The sequence below is a fragment of the Cinclus cinclus genome, chromosome 9, assembly GCF_963662255.1.
Source record: "Cinclus cinclus chromosome 9, bCinCin1.1, whole genome shotgun sequence".
Lineage (NCBI taxonomy): Eukaryota > Metazoa > Chordata > Aves > Passeriformes > Cinclidae > Cinclus > Cinclus cinclus.
Window position 1 is genome coordinate 14,831,786 of NC_085054.1, and position 25,461 is coordinate 14,857,246.

Sequence of the window (25,461 nt, forward strand, 5' to 3'; positions counted from 1 at the left end):
GAGGATCACCTGGCCGAATCACACAGCTGTCAATACAAATTCCTCCTAGTATATACACAGCATTTGGACTGAGCATTGACACAAATTCAGCTTTGCTAGAGGTGACAAATGACTACAAAACCATCGTGTCCAACCTGCCTGTTCCTATTTTAACCTCCTGACGTCTTTTGTCACAGGCTCTTGCTTCAGTTGGAAACGACTGCCATGGCCTGTTTCAGGAGGGAGCACGAAGTGCTGAGCCGAGCCGAGCCGAGCCGAGCCGAGCCGAGCCGAGCCGAGCCGAGCCGAGCCGAGCCGAGCCGAGCCGGGGGATGCAGCATCCTCGCAGCCCCGCGCAGCAGAGCGGCAGTGGCGCCCGCTGGCCGCTCACTGCATTGCCAGAGCATCCTTCCTCCTCCTCCTCGCCCTCGCTTCGGGAAACGGGCGGGACCGCAGCCTCCCAGGTCCGCCGACACAAAACGCCTCTGCCGAGGAGCACGCCGGGGTACCAGGCACGAGAAGCTCGGGGTTTTGTGGGCACAGCCCATCCCACAGGGATGAAGTATCCATCCAGGTTAAAAAGATCGCCTCGCATACTTATATTCTCTTTGTATTTCTACCCTGCCCAGCTTCCACCCTCTGCAAATATAAATCCAAAAGGTCATTAATAATCTCCTCAGCAGGAATAGAAGTCATCTCAGATAAGACACCTGTGCAGCCATCCTGGGATATCAGCGCAGTGAAACATATCCTCTGCACCCATTAATGAATGGCTACTTCAGAGCAGTTGAGATGGCTTCATCAGAAACCTGTACTTCAATCACGACCTCTGCTTTAATGAAGAAAGCACAGAGGTGTGCAGAGTCATGTCTCACCCCATGGAAATGTGACCGAAGCACACTGAATCAAGAATAAAAAGCAATATGGCAGAACCGCACTGTCCTGCCCATGAGAGGAAGCAGAGGGGAAGGGGCTGTTCTCTCTGGTGGTCAGTAATAGGACCCAAAGGAACATAATTAAGTTGTGTCAGGGGAGGCTTAAGCTGGATATTAGGGAAAGGTTCTTCACCCAGAGAGTGGCTGAGCACAGCTTCCCAGGGAAGTGGTTACATCCCCAAGCCAGCAGGGATATGAGGATATGCAGATTGGTATGAATTACACCAGATACCTGAATACATGAATTGAGTTTAGTAAAGGAAGGTTGAAACATTCAATTAAAAGGAAAAAAAGAGAAGTTTGGAAAACAAGTTCAAGGTCACTGCAGTCAAACTGGTGAGCCACAGTCTTTTTGCAGCTTGGGAAAAAGTTTCTACTTAGGTCCAGCTTTGAATTATCTTTTGAACATGTCAGGTTCACTAATGAAATTAATGAATTATTATTGCTGGGGCTTATCACTAAAGATTCATTTGGAGTAATTACAAGCAACCCCTCTGCTACTTCCTTACTATTTTTCCTCTAGAACGAAAATTTATAATTTAAAATTTATAATTTTCGTTAATGACCAAAGTTATTAACAAGATTTTTGTTTTCTGACCTGTATTGTTAGGGGTGGGCGAAAAAACCCCAGACAAAACCAAATTTATACTCATGAGTCAGAACATAAAATATGTTCCAGCATCTTGACAGTTTAAATTGATTATTTGGAGGCAATTTTTAACTCAAACAACAACTTTTTCACCAAGATTGAATGTCCAAAGGATTGGCTCAGCATGAAAATTTATTGTTGCAACTCAGTATGGATTAGGCATTCAAACATCCAGACAGGAAAGCCTGCTACCAGATCAAGAGGGAGAGACCCACAGGGAGCAAAGCATTCAGGTGGACTAACCCCGAGATCTGCACACAGCAGAACACACCAAAGGCTATAGGACAGAGTTTTATGTGGGTGGTGATGAAGAATTAGCAGCACCAGGCAGCAGCAGAGCATGAGTTGCTTTTACCATTCCCGTCAAGATACTCTTCTTCTCTCCATCTTGCAGCACATGGCCCAGACCCTTGAGGAAATGGGAAAAGGCAGATGTTTCATGTGCTGTCTCTTCCCCCCCCCTTACATCTGCCCAGTCCTTCACTCATGGAGCTCTATGCTATTCCTTGAGGCACAGATGTGAAGGACGTACCAAGATGAGCCAAGCTTCTTCAAGTTATTGAAGCTTTCCTGAGACTCACCTCAGCACATTCAAGCAACAAAGTGTGCAATTAACTAGAAAGTGGTTTTTAATGGCTTCACCAGTAACAAGAGCCACTCAAACTACTGGATAACAATACTAGTGTCTCCATAGTTACACCTATAAATACAGAACAGTGCACTGGATTTGCATGGCAAGGTTTTGGCAGTGGGAGCCTCTGAGAAGCTACTAGAAGCTTCCCCTGTGTCTGACAGAACTAATGTCAGCCCACTCCAGCATGGACCCTCCACTGGCCAAGGATGAGCCAGCCCATTGGTAGTGATGGTTGTGTCCAGGGTAACAGATTTAAGTAGAAAAAAATACCCCTGACAACAGCAATTGGGGCCAGAGAGGGGAGTATGGGAGAGGAAGAGGTCTGCAGGTACCCAGGTCAGTGCAGCAGAAACAGGAGATGGCACCTGCCTTTGAGAAGGAAATTTTAAGGGTTAATGACTCAATCAGCCTTTTCAAAAACAGCTGGTGAGGTGCGCAACTTTAAACCAACTTTTGTTTAGCAACAAACTGGTTTTGAGCCAGATGAGAGAGAGGGCCATTAAGAAGCAGATCCTTCGAGGTAGGATAATGCTTTTTATCATGCAATGTCCTCCCTTACACACCTGGCTGAGTTATAGAACTCCTCGCCCCTTTCCTCCCTCCCCTGGAAGGTACTGGGACGTGCACATGCACAGTAGACCTGGCAGCATTCATCCCTGGTCAGCTACGCTGCAGTGAGCCAGCTGTCACATCTTAAAAGGGGTCATAAACCATCCAAGACCCATTTTGAGCCTGGACTGCAAATGATCCACGATGTTACATCACAGTGGGAACCCCATTCCCTTCAGGGGAGGAACCTGGGCATTCCCACCACACCTCAAGATACTAACCCCTCAACTTTTGTTTCAGGGGCTCCCCTACCTCCCACAGATGAAGACTGTGACTATCACCTTGACAAAGGGACATTGAAATCACCCACAATCAAGTCTTGTCACTGGATCCATGGGTGGGTGTTATTTTTCTTTTTTTTCCCCTTTCCTCTACTTTTTTATCATTTGCTTATATATATATATATATATATATATATATATAATGTATTGTTATACTTTTATGTTATTTCTATAGCTAATCAAACCTGCTACATACTTCCATTCCACTGCAACCAAATTATTCTAAAATAAACCTGCCATCCCAGTCCTAAAGCCCCTGGAGGGCTCTATGCTGAACCAGGGCCACATCCAAAGGAGCTGTGACACTGTAGGAAGCCTACAGTGGAGCAGGCCTCTGGCAGGATCTGTGCCCTGTGGAGAGGAGCGCAGCAGCCCACGCTGGAGCAGGTCTGCTGACAGGACTTGTGACGCCATGGGGACCCACGCTGGAGCAGAGAAGTGAGAGGAGCCCTTCCCCTGAGGAAGATGGAGCAGCAGAGTCAGTATGTGATGGACTCGGCCCCCATTCCTCATCCCCCTGTGCAGCTACTGGGGAAGGCAAGAAAATCAAGAGTAAAGCTGAGCCTGGGAAGAAGGGAGGGGTGATTGGAATTAATATTTGGTTTTATTTCTCATTATCCTACTCTGATACAACTGGTAATAAATTAAACTGATTTCCCCAAGTCGGGTCCGTTTTGCCCATGACAGTAGCTGGTGAGGATCTCTTCATGCCCTTACACAGACCTTTCATTCTCTATTTTCTCTCCCTTGTTCAGTAGAGGAAGGCAGTGATGGGGCAGCTTTGGTGGGTACCTGCCACTCACCATACATGGCAGGACTTTTTTCAGAAAAGATAAACATGATTCCACTCAATCATCACCCTTTTATTAATAAAAGGACAGATCTTGACAGTGGTGAAAAAAGGATGCTGCCCAAGGAGAACAGGAAGTAGCTTCTACTGGTCTTTCAGCTCCTTCAGTCTTCTGATGGCAGATTTGACTGTCACTGCTGAGGTGGTACTGGAGGAAGAAGCAGAGTCATTTGCATGTGGCAGAACAACTGTACTGGTGTTACTTATTTTTGAGAAAGCACTAATCATTTCAAATTGTAATAATCTGATTGCACTGTCAAACAGGGTCTAACTACACTTTTATTTTCCTGACAACAAAGCGTAGGCCTTGGTCCACAAAGCACATGGAACTTCACAAGCTACATCCCAACCCAGATTTCCCAGTCACACACCGACCACGTGCACCGATGTGTGGGATCAGATCCCTCACGACTGCTATGCGTGGGGCAAGTGTCTTGTACAGAATTGTGGGGGAAGGAGAGCAAAGAAAGGGAGTAAACAACAGCACCCTCACAATAAAGGTTATTATAATTCAAGTTCTTTGCTTTTACAACAAAAGGAAAACATGAAAATAACTTATTTTAGAATAAATCTAGCTTTGCCTATTGCAAAGAGTAACCGTCAAATTGACTTTGATCCGCAGCATCAAATTTTAACAGAAAAGGCAACTCCCCCCATCACTATCTCAAGACAGATCTACTTAATGGTTAGTAGATAAAGTAAAAAAAAAAAGATAAAAAGTCAAAAGCTGTATTAGGCCTCAGCTATGTGAAAATAAATGGTGATTGGAGCTCCTTAATTTCCTTACTTGTAAGTCCAGGCGCCACCAGCAACTGTCTTCATGCAGGATCCACAATGCCAGATACCCACAGCCTTCCTCTTCATTTTGGTCTGGAACAGAAGAAAAAAGGAAAAAAACCATCACTCTCCATCAGCTGAAAAAGCCAAACAAGAAACTTCAGCATCACACCACAGCACTCCAGTAAGCCAAGACAATCATTTTACTCAAATTCTGCAGACGCTTCTGAAACATTGTTCCTTTCAGATGTGAACTGGGTCTTTTCTGAAGGCATTATCAAAACGTCAGCTTATTTTGAAGGAGAAAAAATAGTAAGGAGTTACCCTGGTCATAACAACTGATATTCTCACCTGGTTTGGTGCTCATGTAACACCACTGTTCCCAGGACTCCCTGAGCAAGCACAGCTTGCTCAACCCAGACCCACTTCAAACAGCATCTAAAGACTGAGTGGAGGGTATGGAACTCCCTCCCCCATGCAGGCATCCATGACCTTGCAGAGGTGAGAACAGATCTGCCTACAGTTATACTTGATTTAGGCAGCTCTGCAGACAACACTATAAACATTCTCACTTCATATGTGAAAGGCAGTAAGTTAGAAACAAACAAAAACACAACAACAAATCAAAGCAAGAAAAAGAAACCATGATTAAAGTATTTTTAAGTTTCGAGCCATTTTAAAGATTCCTACTCTACAGATGCCAGTAAAAAAAATCGGTGCAAAATATAAGCTGATGGGCCTTTCAAACTGTCAAAAAATTAGATTTAACAGCAAATTTTAATTATGTACCCACGCAGTTTAGGTTACTTCCTATCAGAAATTCTTCCCCATCCAGAGTTATATAGCACACATACATCAGAAGTTAAAGTGGGAAAAGCAAGCTCTGTTCCTCTGCCAGGTATGCTGTAAAAAGTTACTGAAGTAAAAAAAAAAAAAAAAAAAAAGGCCCAAGGGAAGCCTTAATTATCAAAGTAACAAACGTGATGCTTTAATTCTGTCAGGTCTATTTTATTAATTATGTAAAAATATAATATGGCAACATTGCTCACTCTTCTGTATCACGCAATATAATAGCGTTTGTTTCCACTTAACTGCTACTAAATATTCCTGTGAAGTGTCTACTCTCTTTTTCAAGGCCTCTGGCAGTAGCCCAAAGCTCACTGTACACTAGTCTCTGTCTTGGAACTAGGAACATTTCTCTTCAGTACAAAAATTACTCAAGTATCAAATCACCTGTCTAGCATCAATAACAATGTGATTTTTAAAGACTTTTGGTGGGGAAGGGGGGAAGGAGATCTCTCACCTTGCCACAGAAGGAGCAGGTATACTTTGCATGCTGGCTGATTTCAATCTTCTTCACCATTTTCCTAAGGGATGCACCGTAACGGGTCCCATATTTACCCACGATTCCGACCTTCTTGGTGCGCTTGGCCTGTTGGGAGGCAAACCAAAACGAGTTTCAGCCTTCTCCTCGCTGCTCCCCTCTCTCAACACAGCAGCTGAGTGCTCTAAGCACCCTAAAGCCGTGATGCAGCCTCCCCCTGCCGCGGGGAAAACTGAGTATTCATAGCGTCATGGAATGGGTCAGGCTGGAAGGGACCACAGTGGTCACTGGTCCAACCTCCCTGCTAAAGTAGGATCACCCACAGCATATGGCACAGGATTGCATCCAGATGGTTCCTGAGTATCTCCACTGAGGGACACTCCACACCCTCTCTGCACAGCCTATTCCAGTGCATCAGTTTCTGCCCACTTGTCCTACTGCTTGGCACCACCGACAAGAGCCTGGCTCCTGCCTCTTGACAGCCCCCTTTAGGTATCTGAACACTATTTTAACTGTTTATATTTATACAATGAGATCCCCCTCAATCGCTTCTTCTGAGGCTGCCATCTCCCTCAACCTGTGCTCATGAGAGCTGTTCCAGTCCTCCAATCCTCCTCGCTGCCCTCCCCTGCAGCATTAGCGATGAAATGTCGCCGGGCTGGCGCTGCTGCAGCCGCTCAGCTCCCGCCGGGGCACTTCGGGTAGCGGCGCGGCCAAGGCCGAGCGGAGCCCCGTCCGTCCCGGGGCCAGCCGGCAGTGGCACGGAGCGCTGCAACGGCACGGATCGCTGCATCCTCTGTGCCCCGCGAATTGCTGCTGTTCCCCTCACCCAGGCCGCCTCCCCCCGGCCGCCCGGACGGAGCGAGCCGCCGCCGCAGAGCAGTGCTGAGCCGGGGCCGGCTCAGGGACGCGGTGCAACCCCACCCCCAGCCCCGGCTCTGCGCCGCCCCGGGCGGCCCCGGCGCGGACAGCGGGGGATGGCGGCGGATGGCGGGGGATGGCGGGGGATGGCGCCGGCCGAGCCCGGCCTCACTCACCATCTTCCGCCGGCGCCGACACGGAGAGGGAGTTGGAGAGCGCAGGCGCGGCGGAAGTGACGCGCGGCGGGCGGGACGCGGCCCAGCCCCCACCGCAGCCTCGGGGCCACGGCGGCTTCGCTGCTGCTCCGAGAGCCGGTGCGGGCTCCTTGCTGGGGACGCTTACGGACCGTCCGGGTGCTGTCCCGTGCCCTGTGCCGGCACCGAGGTTGGACCAGATGAACACCGCGGTCCCTTCCAGCCTGGCCCATCCTGGGGGACCCCAATGTGAGACCCAGGCCGTACATAAGCACCAGCACCAACGGAGATCAGGTTTCTGGGTTTCCATCGAGGGAGATCACGGCGGAAAAGAAGGGGCAGTTCCATTCACTCGCCTCGTTTTTAAAGACAATAAGCAGCAGGTCGATGTCAAAACGGGGACAGAAAACGTGACCAGAACTGCAGAAAAAGTGAATAATAATAAATATATATAAATCAATGAGGATTAATTCTTATCCTAAAACGTACCGGCCCTAAACCATGAGGTTTCACGAGTTTTGGCATCCGGCAGGTTAAGGCAGTTTCCTAATTTCCATGGGTTTACCCAGTGCCGAAAGCGCCAGCCCTGAAAGCACCGTGTGCCACTGCAGAGGTGATTCCCAGCCCCAAAACAGAGGGAGAAATACACCGGTGTCACCGAGCTGCAATGCTTGTAAAGGGATTAGCAGCCCATTAACGTCCATTATGAAATGCAATCCAGTTAGTTTGAGAGCTTTTTGATGTGCAGAGCCAGCTATGGTTCATCTCCTCCTGCCAGGAGAGGGCTGGAGCTTCCCATTCCACCTAGAGAAACCATCACCAGGTAATTGTTGCAGGTTATTTTCCTATACACCAACTCTGGCTGCCTCAGCCATTGACAGCGCGCTTCACTTGCAGTCCAGTTAAGAGGGAATCAAGGAATCGAGTGTACCCAGCCACTATGTTACTTTCCCCGAGTGAGGTCTGTACTTCAAGAGATGCTCATGGACAGATGTCACATCCCCTCTTTGTTCTTGCTCTGAGGGTTTGAACACTGACATTTTTAATTCCCTCTGTCATGCCAGGCTCCCCATCCCCTGATCATCCCTGCAAGCTCTTCTGGGAGCTGGTGGGCCAGAGAAATGTTTGAGATGCGGGCTCAGCAAGGCTTTAGGCAATGGTATTTATATCTCCCTCAGCTAAATCAAAATTTCATTTGATATATCCTACGAATATATCTGCCCTTTTCGGATCCTCGTCACAATGATGACTCACAGGATACAGCTTTGATACCAATGTATTAGAAAACAGGAAAGAAAAAGTAAGTTACTTTTTGCTGCTTAGTGATGATATGGTTAAAAAAGATATAAATTGTCAGCTAACACATCTAGCAAATCTACTATTCTCTGGTCTGTATCTACAGAGTTCAGGTTTGCTGTGACAGTACAGCACATGGTCATATCCATCATCTACCAGTGTCACAGACAGCTCTGGCAACAACCAAACCCAGCCTCCCTTGGTGACAGCCATTCCCAGCACTGCCAAAGTAAACACACATTTCCAAGGGACTGAGAAGATGAAAGACACAGACAGGCCAGACAGGCCCCCTTGAACTCCTCATGAAGAGTTCTTCTCATGAAGCTAGCCAGCCTGGGGCACGCAGAACACTTAGTTGGAACCACTCCGATTTCTTGAGTTATTTTAGCCTGTTGTTGCTGTTTTGGCATCCTGCTTGAAAACACCCTTCTCCAACACGGGTGGGAGCACTGATGCAGGTGTACAAGCAGGAATCCAGCCACAGTAAGATACTCCAAGGGCCCTTCCCTTTCCTCTACTGGTTTTAGATGACAGCAGAAAGACACGGCTCTGTTGTCTTCAGCCAGCAGGTGCACAAGGCCCCAGGAGTGCTCCATGTTCCTGAGCCAGCTGTGGACTCACTGGCATCCTGGATACTGCCTTGTAGAGGTTCTTGTCAGCAAGCCTTGGAGATCCTGCCTGATCCTGCTGCCCAGCCACCTCCTCATATTAATGGTGGAGTAATGGTGCTATTGGGATAAAGCCTGCAGTCTCTCCAGTCCCTTGAAGTAATCACTAACAGCACTTTCCTGCAAGGTTCTTCTCCCCTTTTTCATGTAGTAAGGATAAAGTGAATCTCAGATGTATTTGAAAAACCTCTCTATCTGTGCATCAAACCAGCTGAGATTTTATGGGACCTAACAAAGGGAAGGTATACCTAGCATTCCTCTAGCAGGGCTGGGATTTACCAACATATGGACAAGATAAATCAAGTTAATAAGCAGCAGAATTCTCCAAGGGTACTTTCAATGTATCTTAGAAAAGTACTGTTTTGAAATAGCTGTAGCTTTACAAAGAAGAGAACTACAGGAAACAACAATATGGGTACACAAATAATGCCTTTTGCCTTTTTTTTTTCAGTCAGCAGACAGCAACATTTCATACCCCTTACTCAGAACAACCCACTCTGCCAGCAGAAAGATCACTCATCCTACAGACAGATTAAATACTCTGTGTTCAAGATGACAGACATTTAAAAATGTCAAAGAGCATGTCTTCATCACCTGACCAGCTGCTGAAGTAAGAGCACTGATGGTTAACAGCCTCAAACCCAGAGATAAAGCATTTCCTCCAGTTGCCCAGTCACAACACCCCTTGCTACTGCTCACATCCCAAAGCACTATCTGCAGTTATAAGTGAAAAGTTCCTCACCCAGCACAACTGTACACGCAGCCTGTGGGGCATTTTCATGACAACAAAAGCTGAAAATGGAACAATCAAACCCTTCAATGCAGGAAAAAACACCTAATGTTATCAGGTTGATCTTAAAGCACAAGCATTTTTCTCTACCTTGCAAGAGAGGTATTTTTGTCAGCTTCTGGTATCTGCACAGAGCCAAGCACATCAACTCCACTGCATGTCAGCTGCTGGCCTCCAGGAGCTAAATGCAGACCTTCAGTTTGCCACCTTTTCTACAGATTACAACTGTAAAACACAGATAACTGGGAGGTGGAATGCTAAAATAGAAAAAGTACCAAAAGCTTGGGAATCACAACTTAGAACAACTTTTTTATTTAAACAGTTCAGTCCAGAATCAGTTTCTTACAAAACAGGAAAAGTCCGCCTGTGTCCCCTTCTCCTCTTTCACCTGTAGAAATCAGCCAAGTCTTGAAGAAAACACACACACACCCACACACCCCACCTCCCTGAGAAGTCAGGGTTAATCCCTGGCAGTCAGCACAAGCTTTACCCTCCACTGAGAGAAGAAGCACATGCTATGGAGTAGGTCCTAATACTCAACACGAGGCCAGAGATGAGTGTGCAGAGGCAGACATGTACCTAAAACAGGCAATGCTAGCACACAGCTACGTTACTTGGCTTCATGGCGGGAATTTCCTTTTTTCTCTCCTCTTCCTCATCTCCACAAAACATCAAGATCTGTTTGGATGTTTTTTCCTCATGGCCATACAGAATACCCAAGACCCAGTCTGTGAGCGATCCAAGTAATGGACAAATTTGCCAGTGAACAAACTCCTAGAAATACAGACTTTCAGAAATGGGAAACATTGTTAAAAGCACTCTGCAGCTGCTGATGAATTGGTTTTCTCAAGAGTTCTGCCTTGGGGATAGCCAACCATAATCTGCTTTTTAAACAGAAAAACTGTGGAAGCTGACATGCTGAAACACAGCAGAATGATACTTGCCCATGTCCATTCAGTCACTGGCAAAACCAGGACTGCAAACCCTGCAGGCCGCCAGATGTGTGCTGCACATCTGTCAGACTGCCTTCTTATCCTTTGAGATGAAGCATGCCAGAGATAAAGAAAACTGAAAGTCTTTTATTTTTTATTTTCAAAAACTCAAAAAATAATACATGATTGCTTTTAGTTTTTATTTTTTAATAAAAAAAGATCTATTGGCTGCCATCTCTTTAGCTGTTGCTATTTACACTTCCTCAATACGCCGCTTTTTTTTGGGACTTACTGAGCATGTCTCTGCTTCTCTGTCTTGCAAGGCACTGCCAGAGTCAAATTCACAGCCCGCATCAGCTGCCTCCAAAAACAAAACATCATCGGTGTCATCTCTGCTCTCAGAGAAAGTCTTCTGGAAAAGGTCATAGATTGTCTTCTGCTTTGGATCTGGCTGAGGAAACAGAACAGAACAGGATCTACATCCACACTGTCATGTAAAACACAGTGAGCAAAATCAGACACCCCCCTTACACACTGCACATGGGTGTACAGATCATACTGCACATGATGCATACACATTTGTATCCCATACATATATACTCAAGGACATACATATGACATGGATGCTCACAGGTCTCCTTGCAAGTAGCAGGCTTGGAACTCCTGTGGAGATTCCAAGCCAAGGCATGGATCCTGGGAAGACCTGAATAATCTGTTCTGCGGCATTAAAGGCAGACAGGTGTAAAGTCACCTGTGCCAGTCTAGACGTACACAAGACAAAGCCCATGCAGCCTCTCCCAGGGACCACCAATATTCTTTCAGGTCAATTACCTTAGGACAGTAATTAGTTGACTCAGCTGTTTCAGAGAAATTTGTTTCTGAAAGACCAGCTTCACCCAGCACTTTGATCTTCTCCTGAATCATTGGCCTAGGAGTGATAAATAGATATTACTGAAAGGAAAAAATCAAGGACACTGCTTAATTTACTATGTGTAGATTAGAAAAGGTATGTACCAAATTTTGTTGGTTCTTTAACCTGTCCTGCTCTTGGTTATAATCACTGTATGCTGTCTTGAGATATTAAATTGGCAACAATTAGAGGATTTTGGGCTATAAACATTTGGAGAACTCATACGTCCAATAGAGAAACTAGTCGACTGAGGCAATACCAATGGTATGAAGTCAGACACAGCTAAAAGCAACTCCTAGTAGCTTGTGTGCTCAGTCTCCAAGGCAAGCAGTTGTAAACCCCAACAAGAGATGCATCAGCATTTCAAGGATATCTCCAATACAGAGCAGGAAGAAGAATCCATCACTGGCCCAAGAGGCTGAAAGGTCCTGGCTACACCTGCACACTGGACACTGACAGATGCCAAGGCCATGGCACAATTAATGCATTTATTAATGCAAATAACCTCATTCTTTTGTTCTTTTTATTGCCTTTAAAAAGATGCCACTGTCCTTTTGAGAGCCGTATTTCTCCCCATTAAGCACTAAGTGCTAAATGCACAGACAGCATTTCACAAATAAAGGAAGAATTACTGTCATTAACTTTCCATGAAATTTGGGTGATGCATCAGTTTCCAGATCTTTGCATTGTAAGGTTATAATTACTCGCCATTATGATATTCTGGGAACTGCACAAGTTCACTTAGTTCATTCATTCCTTTAAACAAGGTAATAAAGATGTAGTTTTGGACTTTAAATGAAGCAGCTGGTGTGTAATTTCTTTTCATCATTTTCAGGTCAGCTCTCTTGCAGCACTAAAGATTCCTCACATCCTGCCCACCCCCAGATGTTAGATTCACCAGTCCTAAGGACTAATGTCCACTGGTAACTCTCACTGCAGCTAAAAAGCCTCAAACTACAACTATCCAGAGGTGGGTTAATAGCACCTTTGTAATCTGTCTGAAGGGCTCACTGAAAAGCAAGAGGAAGGCAGTCCTCCTCCACAGTTCCTGTACAAGCACACAGCAGCCAGATTGCTCCTCAGAACTGATCTACAATACACTGAACCATCTCCAGCTAACTTTGTTTGAAAGTCTCAGCACTTTACAGTACCCTAGCACAGGTTCTGGGCTGTTATCTAAGGTAATTCCTCCTCCTTACATGGAAACTGTGAAGGTTTTAGATGCATCACCTCTCCCAGAATTTCTCTTAAGAGCCCTTTTTTGTCAGGTAACTACTTTTATTCCTCCTGCTTGTCAGCCACTCAGTCACATCCACTGCAGCCAGGCCACATCACCAGCCTGCAGCAACCCTGGCACCTATTGATCCTCCCCTCACAGGCCATGGAAATCAGCGCTATCATTAACCCCTCACAGCACATACATGACAAACAGTGGAAACACATGTCAGGAGAACCCAAGTGTCCTTCTCACTTCTTACCATAAATAGTCATCTGCTGTGCCTTTAGCCACCAGGTAGTGAACATTAACAGAGCTGGTCTGTCCAATTCGGTGTGCCCGATCTTCTGCTTGGATCAAAATCTTAACATAAAAACATGACAAATAAAACTGCAATATCTGAGAAACAGTGTAAGCACCAGAGAATAGAAGATCTCATTTCTTCTGCTTAGCAACTCTTTCTTATCTGGATCCTACTAAGACCTGTATTCTCAAACAGACTAAGCCAAGAAGTAGTCTTGGTACACCAGGTTCCCAAAAGGCACTGAACAGTTTTCCAGAGTAGAGGGTCAGCACTGATGATGGATCCCTTCAGGTTGGGATCCCTTCTTGGCTGGGGAAACCCTTAAGAGCTCTTTCAAATTAAGACAGAAGTGTGTTTTCCTTTTGTGCCACCTTCCCATGCCAGCAAGCTGTGGAAACCAGCCTCACATGTTCAAGCCCAGGCACCTGTGTTAGAGAGCCAGCAGACATCAGAAAGAGACAAACCCTACAGAAAGTTGCCTGCCCTTTACATCTCCTAATCAGCAACATTTCTGCTCTCCAGGGAACATCCAACCCCTTCAGGACACTTACCCCTGGGTTCCAGAAGAGCTCTGCAAACACCACCAGATCTGCAGCAGACAATGTCAGGCCCATGTTTGCAGCAGTGAGGGAAAGGACAGCCACAGCCTGCTTCTCTGAGAACTGGAACTTCTGGCACAGAGACTGCCGCTCAGCTGAAGATGTGGAGCCGTCAATGCGAATGTGCTCAATGTGCTGTGAGAAGGCAGGGGATGCTGTTTAGAGACCCAGTGTCCTCTTTCTTGTATAGTCCTTCAGTGTTTTAGTGGATCCCATGTCCAGTGCTGCCACTGAGCAAAGTCACCAGTGCCACTGTGGGTTATAGTCTGGAATGTTATCTTAAACCATTCTTCACACTGCTTTGGCATGACCCAGCATGCTTTAGGAGCATCCATGGAAATCTCACATGACAAGTTAGACAAACAAGAGAAGTCAAGAGAAATGATTGAGAGGTCTGTCAAGTCTTCCTACAGTATCTTAGTTCAAAAATGTAAGAGTACCACAGGATAAAGGCAGGCAGGGATGATGGGCTTGGGTAATCTCCTTCTCCCTCTGAGGGAAGCCTGGAGAACAATGGCCACACAGGGTAACACTCCTCCAAGAACTCACTAGCTCCAAGGCAAACAGTGGAATTAAAGAACATTAAATACAATAAAAACCATTCAGCTTGTACAAAGTGCATGCTGTAAGGCATTCACCCCGACAGCTCAGCTCCCTCGGTGAAGGGCACACTCAGAAGCACAGCAAGCAGAAATCATCTCTGTCACTAACCATCCTAAACTATCTGACCAGCCATACATCCAGGGGGCTGTTCAACAGCTTTGAAGGTGGAACAGTGATAAAGTTCAGACAAATCAGTGTCAGTCACTTACTTTCTTTTTCAGCTCTGCAACTAGTGCATCCAGCATTATCTTGTGATGAGCAAACACCAGGAATTTATTATTCCCACTTTCCAGTAACTCCAGGATGTATTCTCTACATGAAAAAGGGAAAACAGCAAAACACTATAAAATTATGTGCTGAGAGAATACAGACTTTGCTCACAATAAATTTTGAAGATACTGCCCATCTATACACAAACACTAGGAAACAGGCTAGCATAAAAAGCTGCAGTAAAGTGCAATCAGCAAGTCAAGTCTTCTATAGATTAAAATACTGCAAGGAAAATTCCCTCAGTTTTCTTCAACACAGGCAGACAGCTGCTTACATTATACTTCGGTGTCAAAGAGAGTTTATTATAAAGTCAGTTTATTATATCCTACTTGGAACATGGTATCCCAGGCCGATCGACTGAAGGTCATCTATACCTGATTACAATCTCACTCACCCATCTGTATTTCTAACTTCTGCACAATCACAATACACTAAAATAATCTGTATGCAGTTAAAATTCCTGGGTTTACTTGGGATTGTTTTTATGTCAGACAGTAAACACACTGATCAGAAAAAAAATACCTTTTCTTGCAAGGGTTCCCATTGACAATTTACTCCAGTTTAAGTATCTCACTCTGTCAGCTATTTCTAGGAGTTATCCACATGAATACAGCCTAATGGCCAATAAGAGGCAACAAGACTCCTCTTAAATGACTTGAAAGCATCTATAGCTTTTCCCATGGACTAGCAGCACAGCTACAGAACCTATTTCTATGTAGTAATTTGTAATACAACCAGGTTAACTGGAGCCTGAGGAACACCTATAAACCCATACAGATTATGTAATTTTTTCTTCAGAACAGCAAAACTGTTGAGAAGATCAGGAATACCAAGACCTTTGCTAAACTCAACACATCTTAGGTTAGCAGCAACTTGGTCACAAAGGACCAAGAAGGATTTCCAGCACTGTATTAAGATGGCAGACAACTTCGCAGGGTTCATAATATTCAGATCCCCTTTACATGACAGTATTGTTTAACAAAGAAATCTGAGAGAGAAGTGGGACTGCTGTATTTTAAAACAAATATCAGAGCTAACATTCAGAGTAGTAGGCAGATGCCAACCAACACATCACAATTACATCTCATTCCCACATTCTATTTAACAAATGGCAAGTCATTTCAGTGGAAGCAATGGAAGATATGTCATTAAGGGTAAGACACAGGAAGTGTTGATGATAATAGGACAGTACCATTAGTTAGATGGTACTATACTTCAGCAGCTTGGAGTAATTATATTTTAATTGCTACAAAACCCCAGGAAAAAATTGACTACTTCCTACCAGAGAGTCAAACAGCACTCTATGGTTTTATATTCAGTTCACACTTGCAATGGAAATAAAAAAAAAAATCTTCTAACTGTCCACTAACATAAAAGGAAGAAACTCTTCTACCAAAATGAACACTGGGACTATGAAGTGCAGTTCTGTGTCAAACAAGCAAATTTTGCAGCAAGGTCTGCAACTGTGAAATCACACAGTGCACCTCGGCTGGTCCTTACATTCAGAGAGCTGTGGAAAGTAAACCATTTCCATATTACCATACTTACTAGAAAGTTATGCTATGACCTAAAGCAACTCCTTTGCAGTCCCAGCAAAATGCCTCAGGATGAAAGGGCACAGAAAGAAATCACTTCTAGGGAAGAGAGAGTTAAAAACACACCTGTGGTACAAAACTTTTACTGCTGAGGTCCCGTGTGAGCACTGTGGAAGAGCCAAGAACTGCAGTAGGAGCTGTGAGATTCCTAAAACACACTACAACTAAAGCTCAGCCCATCTCATAGACTTTTTGATTCAGGATTCCTGCTGCAGTAGAATTGCAGCATTTGTTTTCTCAAATTCTGTTGATGCTTTTAATTTCATTATTCCCCCACTCTTTAAATTGAAAAACGGTCCAGACCAGGGCATTTGATCCAAGTCCCAAACACAAAGTAATTTTAAATGGTTCAAATGACAGTTTAGATTTGTATCTGGAATGAAATCAGAAGACTTATTCAGCTGAAGAACCCCAAGAGAAGAAAAAGTTAAGAGAAGAAAACTGTAATTACAATCAAGTTTTTCTAGGTTGACTTAAGGCTATGCTTCATGTCCCTGCATTGTTGTCTCTAAGACACTGTCTCCCTGTTCTCAGCACAAAGTCACATTTTACTGGGCAAGAATGAAGCAGTGACACGATGCTTACATGACTGAGTGGATTTTAGCTTCTGCTGTTCTGCTGAAGAAGATGAGAAGAGCTTCCTTCTCCTGTTGTTTCTGTAGAAGGAAGAGATAAACAAAAAAAATGCCTTTTCTCCTTCTTGCTTACAGATCTGGTATTTCTGCTGCTGCCAATAAATACTTTGCTAGGAAAAAAAAAAAGCCCCCAAAAAGCACAACAATAGAGGCATGGGGGAAGTCTCCTACTCACCATTAGGTACAGCAGATACTCACACAGCCCTGACACCTCCCTTCCTACCTCCCACTCAACTCCTACGGTTGGATGACAAGTGTATCACAAATGCAGTTTTAGCTGAGAAAGCGTGTCCCAACTAAAATGGCAAGGAAAAACCCGTAAGTTCTTGCAGAACTGTATTAGCAATCTAGGAGCCTGGAACATGCATTTTCCACCCATACAAGGAAAACAAACAAGGAAAGCAAAAATAAATCCTTCCCATTTTTGGCTACTGCTCTGTTCACAGCACAACTCAAACAAGGCTGTTTCTGTAGGCTGAATGAGATTACAAGGCTAGACAGGAGAGTAGGTAGAGAGGCAGGAGATATGAAAGACAATTAGAAATTACTAACAAGAGAAGAAAAGACAGGAAATGGTATTTCACACAAAGGGACAAAGTAGACCACTTAGATAGAAAGCAAATCAAGCTGAGCTAGTTTGGATTGTGCTGTACACTCATTTAAAACTGTGCCTTCACAAAAGGTGTAGCTCTGACCTTTGGAACTTTTGTGCTTTATCACGGAAAGTTTTTTAAAATAATACCTGAAATAGCAATGGCTAATTGTGAAAATAAGTTTCTGACTTACACTTTCATATACTTTGGCCATCTTCTTTGCTTCAGCTGCCAACGCAGCTTTGGTCTTTGCACTAATGCCCACAGGAGCCACCACAACCATTTTGCGCTGCTTTGCTGGAAGCTGGGAAAGCACATCTGATTTCAGACGTCGGATCATGATGGACTCTTCTAGCAAAATTTTCAGTTCACTTAAGTTGGATGATCCAGAGTAGTCCCAACCCCATGGCATCTGGGAAAAATCAAAGCAGTTGTCAGTGTCAAACCTGTAAGAGACTGCTCTGCATACAATCCTAAAGCAGAATAAATTTCCAGGGAATTTGGACAAGGGAAGATCTTGATGGTCAGTGGGAGATTTGACAAAAATGGCAATAAGGTAGAAGTGTACAAACTAATCCACTCAATATGAAAAGGTTACTTACAAGCTTCCCTTCTTCCTATCTACAAGAGCTCAGGGAGGTGCAGAAAGGTGGCAGGGACGCCTACTTCTCAGCCCTGTGCTCTGATATTCACTCTCACACAGCACGGTGTTGCTGCTCTCCACTTGCAGTTTTCAGCAGGCCAAAAGAACTCACTTCAGTTCTGTGCATTCACATTTATCTCAGCTTTAAACAGAGAGACACGCAAAAATATTCTCTAACACGAGACAAACCTCTAACATTCTTTAGCATGAGAACAAAGATCTTCAACCCAGATGCCTTCACAGAGTTGTTACACTTGTCTGACATGCTAGGTCAGAACTGCCTGTTCTCCACTGTGACCTGACTCCTGCTCTGCTTCCTGACATACTCTACTTCTGCCATTACCGTGTTTGGCTCAGACTCAAGCAAACCAGAAATAAACTGTGGCCCAAAAGACATCGCTCCAAATACTGTCTCTTCAAAGCATCATCACTTCAAAGCTCCTCTGAGCAAGCCATTCATTTACTCCTCCTTGAAGCACTCCCCTTTCAACCTGGCCTATCCTCCAAGATCCTGTGGGCAGGCAATATACACCTGTTCAACTAATCTCAGCTCATCACTTCTCCTACCAGCAACTCCACAGCCTATCTTTTGTTGCCTGAGAAAGAACAACAGTGCCATCACAATCGGTATATTATCCAGAAGAAGCATAATTCAAACAACTGTCTTTCAGAGAAGAGAGCAATGTGATTTTAATGCTGAAGCAAGGGAAAAAAAAGAAACCTTTCTGCTGCTATTTCACAAGTATAGGGAAGACAGCTGCAGGAACACCAAAAACCAAGGTGGGGAGAGGGGTGAAATCTTTCTCATAGCTCTAGTTCTAGATAATATTGACAGACTCCAAAAATAAAACCTCTGGTCTTGGAATAACAATCCAAAGTAAGCCACTACACATTCTCTCCTGAAATGCATATAATGGAGATGCGAGGAGCCTCAGCACCTCAATCAGGTATATTAATTGATAAAATAGATTTAACCTTAAATATCTATATTGATTTTGTCTTCCCCAAGAGAAAACTGCTACAACACATAAATGCATCCTGCATCCTCTCCTAAAATGCATGAGACAAGAAATAAATCATACCAGCCATAAGGTTAGTCATGCTACTGACTGTATTAAGGAGTGGTGTTTTGATGAACAGGGATGAGAACATGCTGTGGGACAGGAAGAGGAGGAATCAAACAGCTTATAGGCAAGTAAGACCTCTTTGATATCCCAAAGTGAATGTTTCTACTTCAGGTTGAGATAAAACAATCTGCAATCTTACTGCCATATTGTACTGATGTGAACCATTAACTGACTTCAGATTCTGGTACCTATGGCCATCATTAAACTCATCTGACTTAAATCTATTCCATAATTATGGCACAATCTGATTAGCTACAGTTGGGTCATTAAAGCAGGAAACAATTCAAACCCTAAACACATAGCCAGCTTGAATCCTGTAGAATTAAAACTTTGGCTCTGACAACAGCCCAGTGGTATAAGGAGAGAATTGATAAGCCCACCTGGATCTCAGCCAACCCCTCAGAAAACCAACATGAGTATCACTGCTCTGCTTCCTTGAAACCAAGAGTACAACACTGGTGCATCCCTCAGGTCCACAGAAAGCCAGCTCAAGTCTACCTGGGTTTATTAGCTTAAGGCATCCTTCATGAAAGATGACATTGCTGAACCACAGTCTTTATGCTCCCTTTCTCAGGCTCTTTGGGTCCAGCAGAGCAGATGGAGAGAACCAAGAAGGACCCCCTGGTGCTGTGCCCAGCCTCCAAAGCCCACTTGCCCACACTGCTCAGTGCACTGGTAGGTGAGTAGGAAGATCAATATGATTAGGTTGCTCAGCAAGGCCTGCTCTGGGGCCTGGGTATTCCCCAGGCTACCTCTTTCCACTTAAAAGCCTGTGTATTCCCACTTTCCACTTCCATAACAAGCAAGTCATATTGTATGCTTTGTGTCCACATAGCCAGATTGATTTCAGAAGAGCAGCATCCTCATAAAAGAGGCAAAGAACAAGGCACACACACAGAGCCAAGATACCATCTACTGTCATGTAAAAAAGCACAGACAAGAGTCCTCACAGTACATTTAGGTAATGTATTGCTTATGGTGCTGGGATGATTTGCAAACATGGAAACATCTTAGCTCTGTGCTGCACCTAGCTAGTTATAAAGAGGTAATGAGGTAATTACTTCTGAAATTATTAAAATTTACTTTAGTATACCCTATTGTGGAAAAGAAAAGAGAGAAAAAAGAAGGGTATTTATTTTGCCAAAATACACATCTGGCTTTGATCCATAACATTCTAGAGCACATGCTCCCAACTGTGATTTTCTTACCCAAGTGTTACAGCATCTTACATGAGTCAGTAAACTTATTACAGTGTTAGTAGAAGCTGCCAAAGTCTTACAAATTCAGAGCATGTGCTCAGATAGAAATTACTTAATATTTGCCAACACCAGCCAGTTTGAAAAATGAATTCACGGCATGTATTTTGGGAAACAGTCCTGGGATACCTTGTAAATTAACAGGTGACATTTCACTTGCTGCATTTTTAAAAGTACAGATGCTGGGAGGTTGAACTAATACAAAATTATAAACTTTTGTAACTTTTCTAATCAGATCTGCTAGATATTTGCAATTTTCTGTCATAAAATCTTGAAACAGAAACCAGTTAGACTTTAGTTTTAAATTAAATGGATCAGGTTTGGAATTATTAATACCAAAACATTTTTACATTAACACCTTTCATTCTTACACATGTTCAAAAGCCTTGCAAAGCCTCTCTGATTCTGTGCAATTCTGCTTCCACTCATAATGCTGCAAATTTCAGAACAGAAAGCAGAACGTATTTGAGTATTGACAGCAGAAGTACCACAACAGTTCTTCAGAGAGGATACAACTCCTAACAGGGACTCAGATTAGATCTACAGCAACAAATGTGAGGGATACTCTACAGTCATGATGGAACCAACTACAATCACCTTTCAAATTTTTTCATTGCTGAGTGGATCTATGGCAATCCATATTCAGCAGTCCCATCTTTTTCTCTAATACTATCTACACCTCTTCATTTCTAGCAGCCTCACTTCTCCAAACAATCAAATTCTTTCTAGGTTCATGCTATCATTTACTGACATTAACTGTGACAGAATGTCCCAGGTGAGCATGGAGAAGACCAATAATGTCCAACTGTTTATGAGAGGCAGGTCAAAGAGAGAAACAAAATTGTGCTAGAAATTCTGACGAGGTTTTGAAGTGAAACTGATATAGATTGTGACCTCCACACTGAGTTTCACTGAAGGTTGAGAAGTCAGTTACACTGAACACATTGTTACAACCTAGATCCTGTAAAACAATTTTATTTCTTTTATCCAAGGTCCACCTGCCTCATAATTGAAATGACAGCTACTTGTGCAGAGCTTCACCCTTAACAGGGCTTATCAAACTCCAAACCTACTTAGACGCACATGATGTAAATCAACTTTCCTTTTCATTGCAGAAAACCAAGTAGATTAAACTGTATCTCTTCATTTCCCTCTAGGAACTATTCTGAAAGGAATGCTCAGAAAGGAATCTTTCATTCTTAAAGATAATGAAGTTTAGGAGAAGATGTGGCTTCTCCCTCCATATGATTCCTACTATGATGCTCTGTGATTTTGCATGCTAATGGCCTTACTCTAATCAATGGCATCAGCACCTAACTACCACAGCCAAAAAAGTGTTCCTCTGACTTGCATATTTGGACATACACAGAACAGCACTACACTGGCTATCAAAGCAAGTAGGCATTCAGATGTAGGAAAAAGGGGATTCAAGAATTTTATATGAGACTGCAGTAAGAATCTTCTTGGTGGAAACTTGGTATATGTTAACTACCCCAAACAGAAAAGAAAAACACAAAAGCCATACAAATAGCTGTAAATATTTTTGAACACTGAAATGGTCATTTGGTGTTTCCAACCACTTTGCTAAACATTCTGAATTAAAGCTATAGGGAGATTTGAGTCCCTCTTTTGTGTCTAGACAACCAGCACAGAAGATCCTAGAGTCTCTGTGTACAAGAAGCAGCAGCAAAAGCTCTTCTCTTAGCAGTGTGTGTTCCAACACACACAACAGCCATGGGAAGTACAGGTGAGTTGCCCATACCTTGGCAGCAAGGCAGACATTTGCTATCATGGCTGTAAATGCTGGCTTCCTGCAAAGCCAAATTCTTGCAGTGGTTGGACTCAGTTACCCTGTGGAAACAACTGCTGAGCAGCTGGCAGAGAAGTTATTTTCAAAATATGCTGAGGATTGAATCCATTTCCTAAATTAGAAGAGGGTAGAATACAAAGATATAGTCTGTAAGTCTTAATTTTTTTACTTACCTGGAGGTATAAAATCAAAAATCCCAAGCAATGAAGTCCTTTATCAAACAGTGATTAAGACTGGAAACTAGTAATTTTTTTTGTTTGCGGGGGTATTTACTTATTTATTTATTTTAAAATCAATTAGCCCAAATCTGCAGCTGCTTAAAGGTCCCTTAGTTACTCTGCCCCTTTAAAAACCTCGGGGGACAGGCAAGATCTGATAAGAACAGGCTTCTTTCATCAGTTATGGCCACCTTTGTTTGGGGATTTCTTTTTCCCCATTTTCATTTCTATGGTTTTCAAGGCAAGAAACACTACTGCTTTCACATCTCAGGCCCACCACTGCAGCACCCAGACCTCCTCAGCTTAAGAACTTTCAAAACATTGATCTGCAGAGAATCTTTCTCAAAAAAAGATGTAATATCATGCAGAAAGAAGAAGGGAGAGAGGGGAGAGGCCTCCACATTTTGAAAGGTGCTGTTTGCAGATTCCCAGTTGGCCACTTTCCCACAGAAGTACCTTCTTGGCATCACAGTAGCGCAGCCCAAAGGAGTGGAACAGTGGGAAGAAGCTTGGCTGCACAGCGGCGATCTGCGAGTACAGCTCTGCCGGCCGTGACATGGCCGGCGTTCCCGAAAGCAGGATCACTCTCTTGGCAGCCTGGGAAAACCAAGCAGGGAATCATTATCATTATCAATTTACAACAGAGCAGAACTTAAGAAATCAGCCCAGTCGTGAAAGAAAATCCCAGACCCCCCTGTTCAAGTACCCTAAATGGAAGAGTGCTTCACCTTCACAGGTACTTTCAGCTATCACTGCCTGAAGACTTTCAAGGACAGTGCTTCAAACTTCCAGGGAGCAGGACAAGCCACACAGTTCCTTAATACCCATCCATATGCTCTAAGGGAAGGGTACATTCATTTTCACTACAGTACCTTCTGAATCAGCATTTACCCACTAGACACAGTAATACCCTATGCCTGGCTCAACTTTTCATTTGGCATCAGCTATCACAGAAAAATGACACAGTGTCACAGGTACATCCCCACCTCCAAAGTAAATTCTCTCATAATAAACTTGCCACAGCAAGCCACAAGCAGACTGTATTTCTCACAAAAGCAGAAGATATACAAAGAAGGATTTTTTTCTTACTTCCTTGTTATTTTTTTCTTTAAAGCATACTAGCAAGGAGAAAAAAATGAAGCTTTCTGAAGCAGGGCCAGAAGAAAATCTGACAGCCAATGGTGAGTGTAGGCACAGCTGGCTGAATGCTGGAACATGACAGAATAAATACAAATCATGTAAGAAGATGGTAAAACATGTTGTAGGGGAGACAGGAAGACAATGGAAAGTATCTAACGTAGGTGCTCCCAAGAAGTAGGGGAAAAAATTACACTATAGACATTAAAGTCTCCCAGATACGCTTCTACCTTCATACCACCACTATTACCTAATTCTATTATTAGCTAAAAGCTATGAATTTCTACTGCTGTAAATTCACATATTGTAGTTAAATTACACGTGCATTGCAATTTCCTACATGGTTTAATACAGGTTCATTAAAATAACAAAGAAATTGTTGAGTGACATCTGTACCAACAGCTCATTCACATTTAAATGAAAAATAAAATTAAATTCTTTTATCATTTCACTGAGATCAACAAGTCACCCAGATCTATTCAGCTGTTTCATCCATTTACCAACCAAATCTGGTAGAAAAAAGTTCCGGAAATTAATTTCAAGACTCTATCAGTTATTTCTATAAAGGTTGTGATCAAGGCGGGACTTGCCTTCTCCAATAACCCCTATTAAACAGATCAGAGGGAAATGTGATCACCACCAGGATCAGACAATTCCCATGAACATTTAAAAAGGCAGAATAGTTACCGAACTAAGAGGAGAGGTCAAACCTCTGAGCATGTCAGAAAGCGAGAGTTTGCACAAGACAGAGGTGCTGATGCTACTTAAAAGAAGAAGGAGTCACAGAGACCAGAGATACCAGATCCCATGAGAAAACAGTAATCAAGCAGAAATTAGGTCATTTTAAAAAATTAAGATAACATCAGAGGACAATTGAACAGAACCTAGACAATATCTGACACCTAGCAGGAACCTTTGAGGAAGAAAGTGAAACTACCCTGAGAAATCTGCTGAAAAGGAAGACAAGTCCCACAAGTGCAAAAATCCTCCAAATTAAACTTGTTCCTCATGGACCAACAGAAGGTTCCTGCCAGAAAAAGGGAAACATAAGGGCATGGGATGACAGACATCTCATGTAAGAAACTCTGGATCAAGCTAAAGCAAGAACACACTCAAAAACAGACCAGGGACATAATAAATGCAACATAAACCCAACTGTGTTGGAAGGGTTTATGCTGTTCTCAAGGCTCTTGCTTCTCAGAGGCTGTTCCCCACGAGCTGCACAAGATGAGGTTGGAACATTAATTTCCCAGTAGTCAAAACAATAATTCAGGCTCCTTCCCCAATCCCTAAATAGGTGTCTAAGGAGAGGATGATGAAGTTACAGGTTATTTGAATTCTAAACTTGTCTAGCTGCTGCTTTGCTGTGTGTAACATATTTTTGAACAGACAGGGTATTCAACCACTGCAAGCTTTTACCAAGGGCTGTGACATGTCTTCTAATTAACCATTTAAAGCAAACAAAACAACAAAACCAACCAACCAACCAAACCCCAAAAGACACTAACTCTACAAGAGCTTTGAAGAACTTCAGATATTAACTCCAGAAAATTGCATGGAACATAGGTGGTCTAACTCATTAACCCAAAGGTCCCTTTCAGTTTTAAAACCCGTGACAGATGGAGCTCAAGAAAGAATAGAAGGAAGAAAAAAACCTAGGATGACAAATTTCCAAGCGTTGAAGGCTGACTTAAATTCTGCATGAAAGAAATGGCTGTGATTCCCATTTCTTTTTCTAGTGGCAACTCATTTTGAATAGATGCCAA

At 43.5% G+C, this 25,461-nt stretch overlaps 2 protein-coding genes across 3 annotated transcripts in view; both read right to left on the reverse strand.

Annotated features, from left to right (window-relative positions):
* Positions 1-3,929: 3,929 nt before the first annotated feature.
* On the reverse strand, positions 3,930-7,236 carry RPL37A (ribosomal protein L37a). The gene is made up of 4 exons (XM_062498210.1): positions 7,076-7,236; positions 6,018-6,146; positions 4,725-4,807; positions 3,930-4,085 (listed from the first exon to the last, which is right to left on the reverse strand). Exons 1-4 carry the CDS (start codon positions 7,076-7,078, stop codon positions 4,022-4,024), a joined length of 279 nt encoding a protein of 92 aa, XP_062354194.1. The 5' UTR covers positions 7,079-7,236; the 3' UTR covers positions 3,930-4,021.
* Positions 7,237-7,434: 198 nt separating this feature from the next.
* The window catches only part of SMARCAL1 (SWI/SNF related, matrix associated, actin dependent regulator of chromatin, subfamily a like 1), a 38,834-nt gene continuing 20,807 nt past the window's right edge, over positions 7,435-25,461 (reverse strand). The window contains exons 10-18 of one of the 2 annotated variants that reach the window (XM_062498208.1): positions 23,015-23,155; positions 17,698-17,916; positions 16,862-16,932; positions 14,621-14,723; positions 13,761-13,943; positions 13,168-13,268; positions 11,611-11,707; positions 11,072-11,230; positions 7,435-7,513 (exon numbers count right to left, since the gene is read on the reverse strand). In XM_062498208.1, coding sequence (XP_062354192.1) covers positions 7,484-7,513; positions 11,072-11,230; positions 11,611-11,707; positions 13,168-13,268; positions 13,761-13,943; positions 14,621-14,723; positions 16,862-16,932; positions 17,698-17,916; positions 23,015-23,155 — 1,104 coding nt within the window. In that variant the 3' untranslated portion in view covers positions 7,435-7,483. Of the gene's footprint in view, positions 7,514-10,906; positions 11,231-11,610; positions 11,708-13,167; positions 13,269-13,760; positions 13,944-14,620; positions 14,724-16,861; positions 16,933-17,697; positions 17,917-23,014; positions 23,156-25,461 lie in introns of those variants that run through there. The other variant, XM_062498209.1, reaches the window with a different exon arrangement.

Excerpts from the sequence above, each read along its gene's own strand:
- RPL37A (XM_062498210.1), bottom strand. Across the intron at positions 4,808-6,017 it reads CCTGCTCCTTCTGTGGCAAG|ACCAAAATGAAGAGGAAGGC; the intron begins GTGAGAGATCTC and ends CTTCTGTTCCAG. Across the intron at positions 4,086-4,724 it reads GGTGGCGCCTGGACTTACAA|TACCACCTCAGCAGTGACAG; the intron begins GTAAGGAAATTA and ends TTCTTCCTCCAG.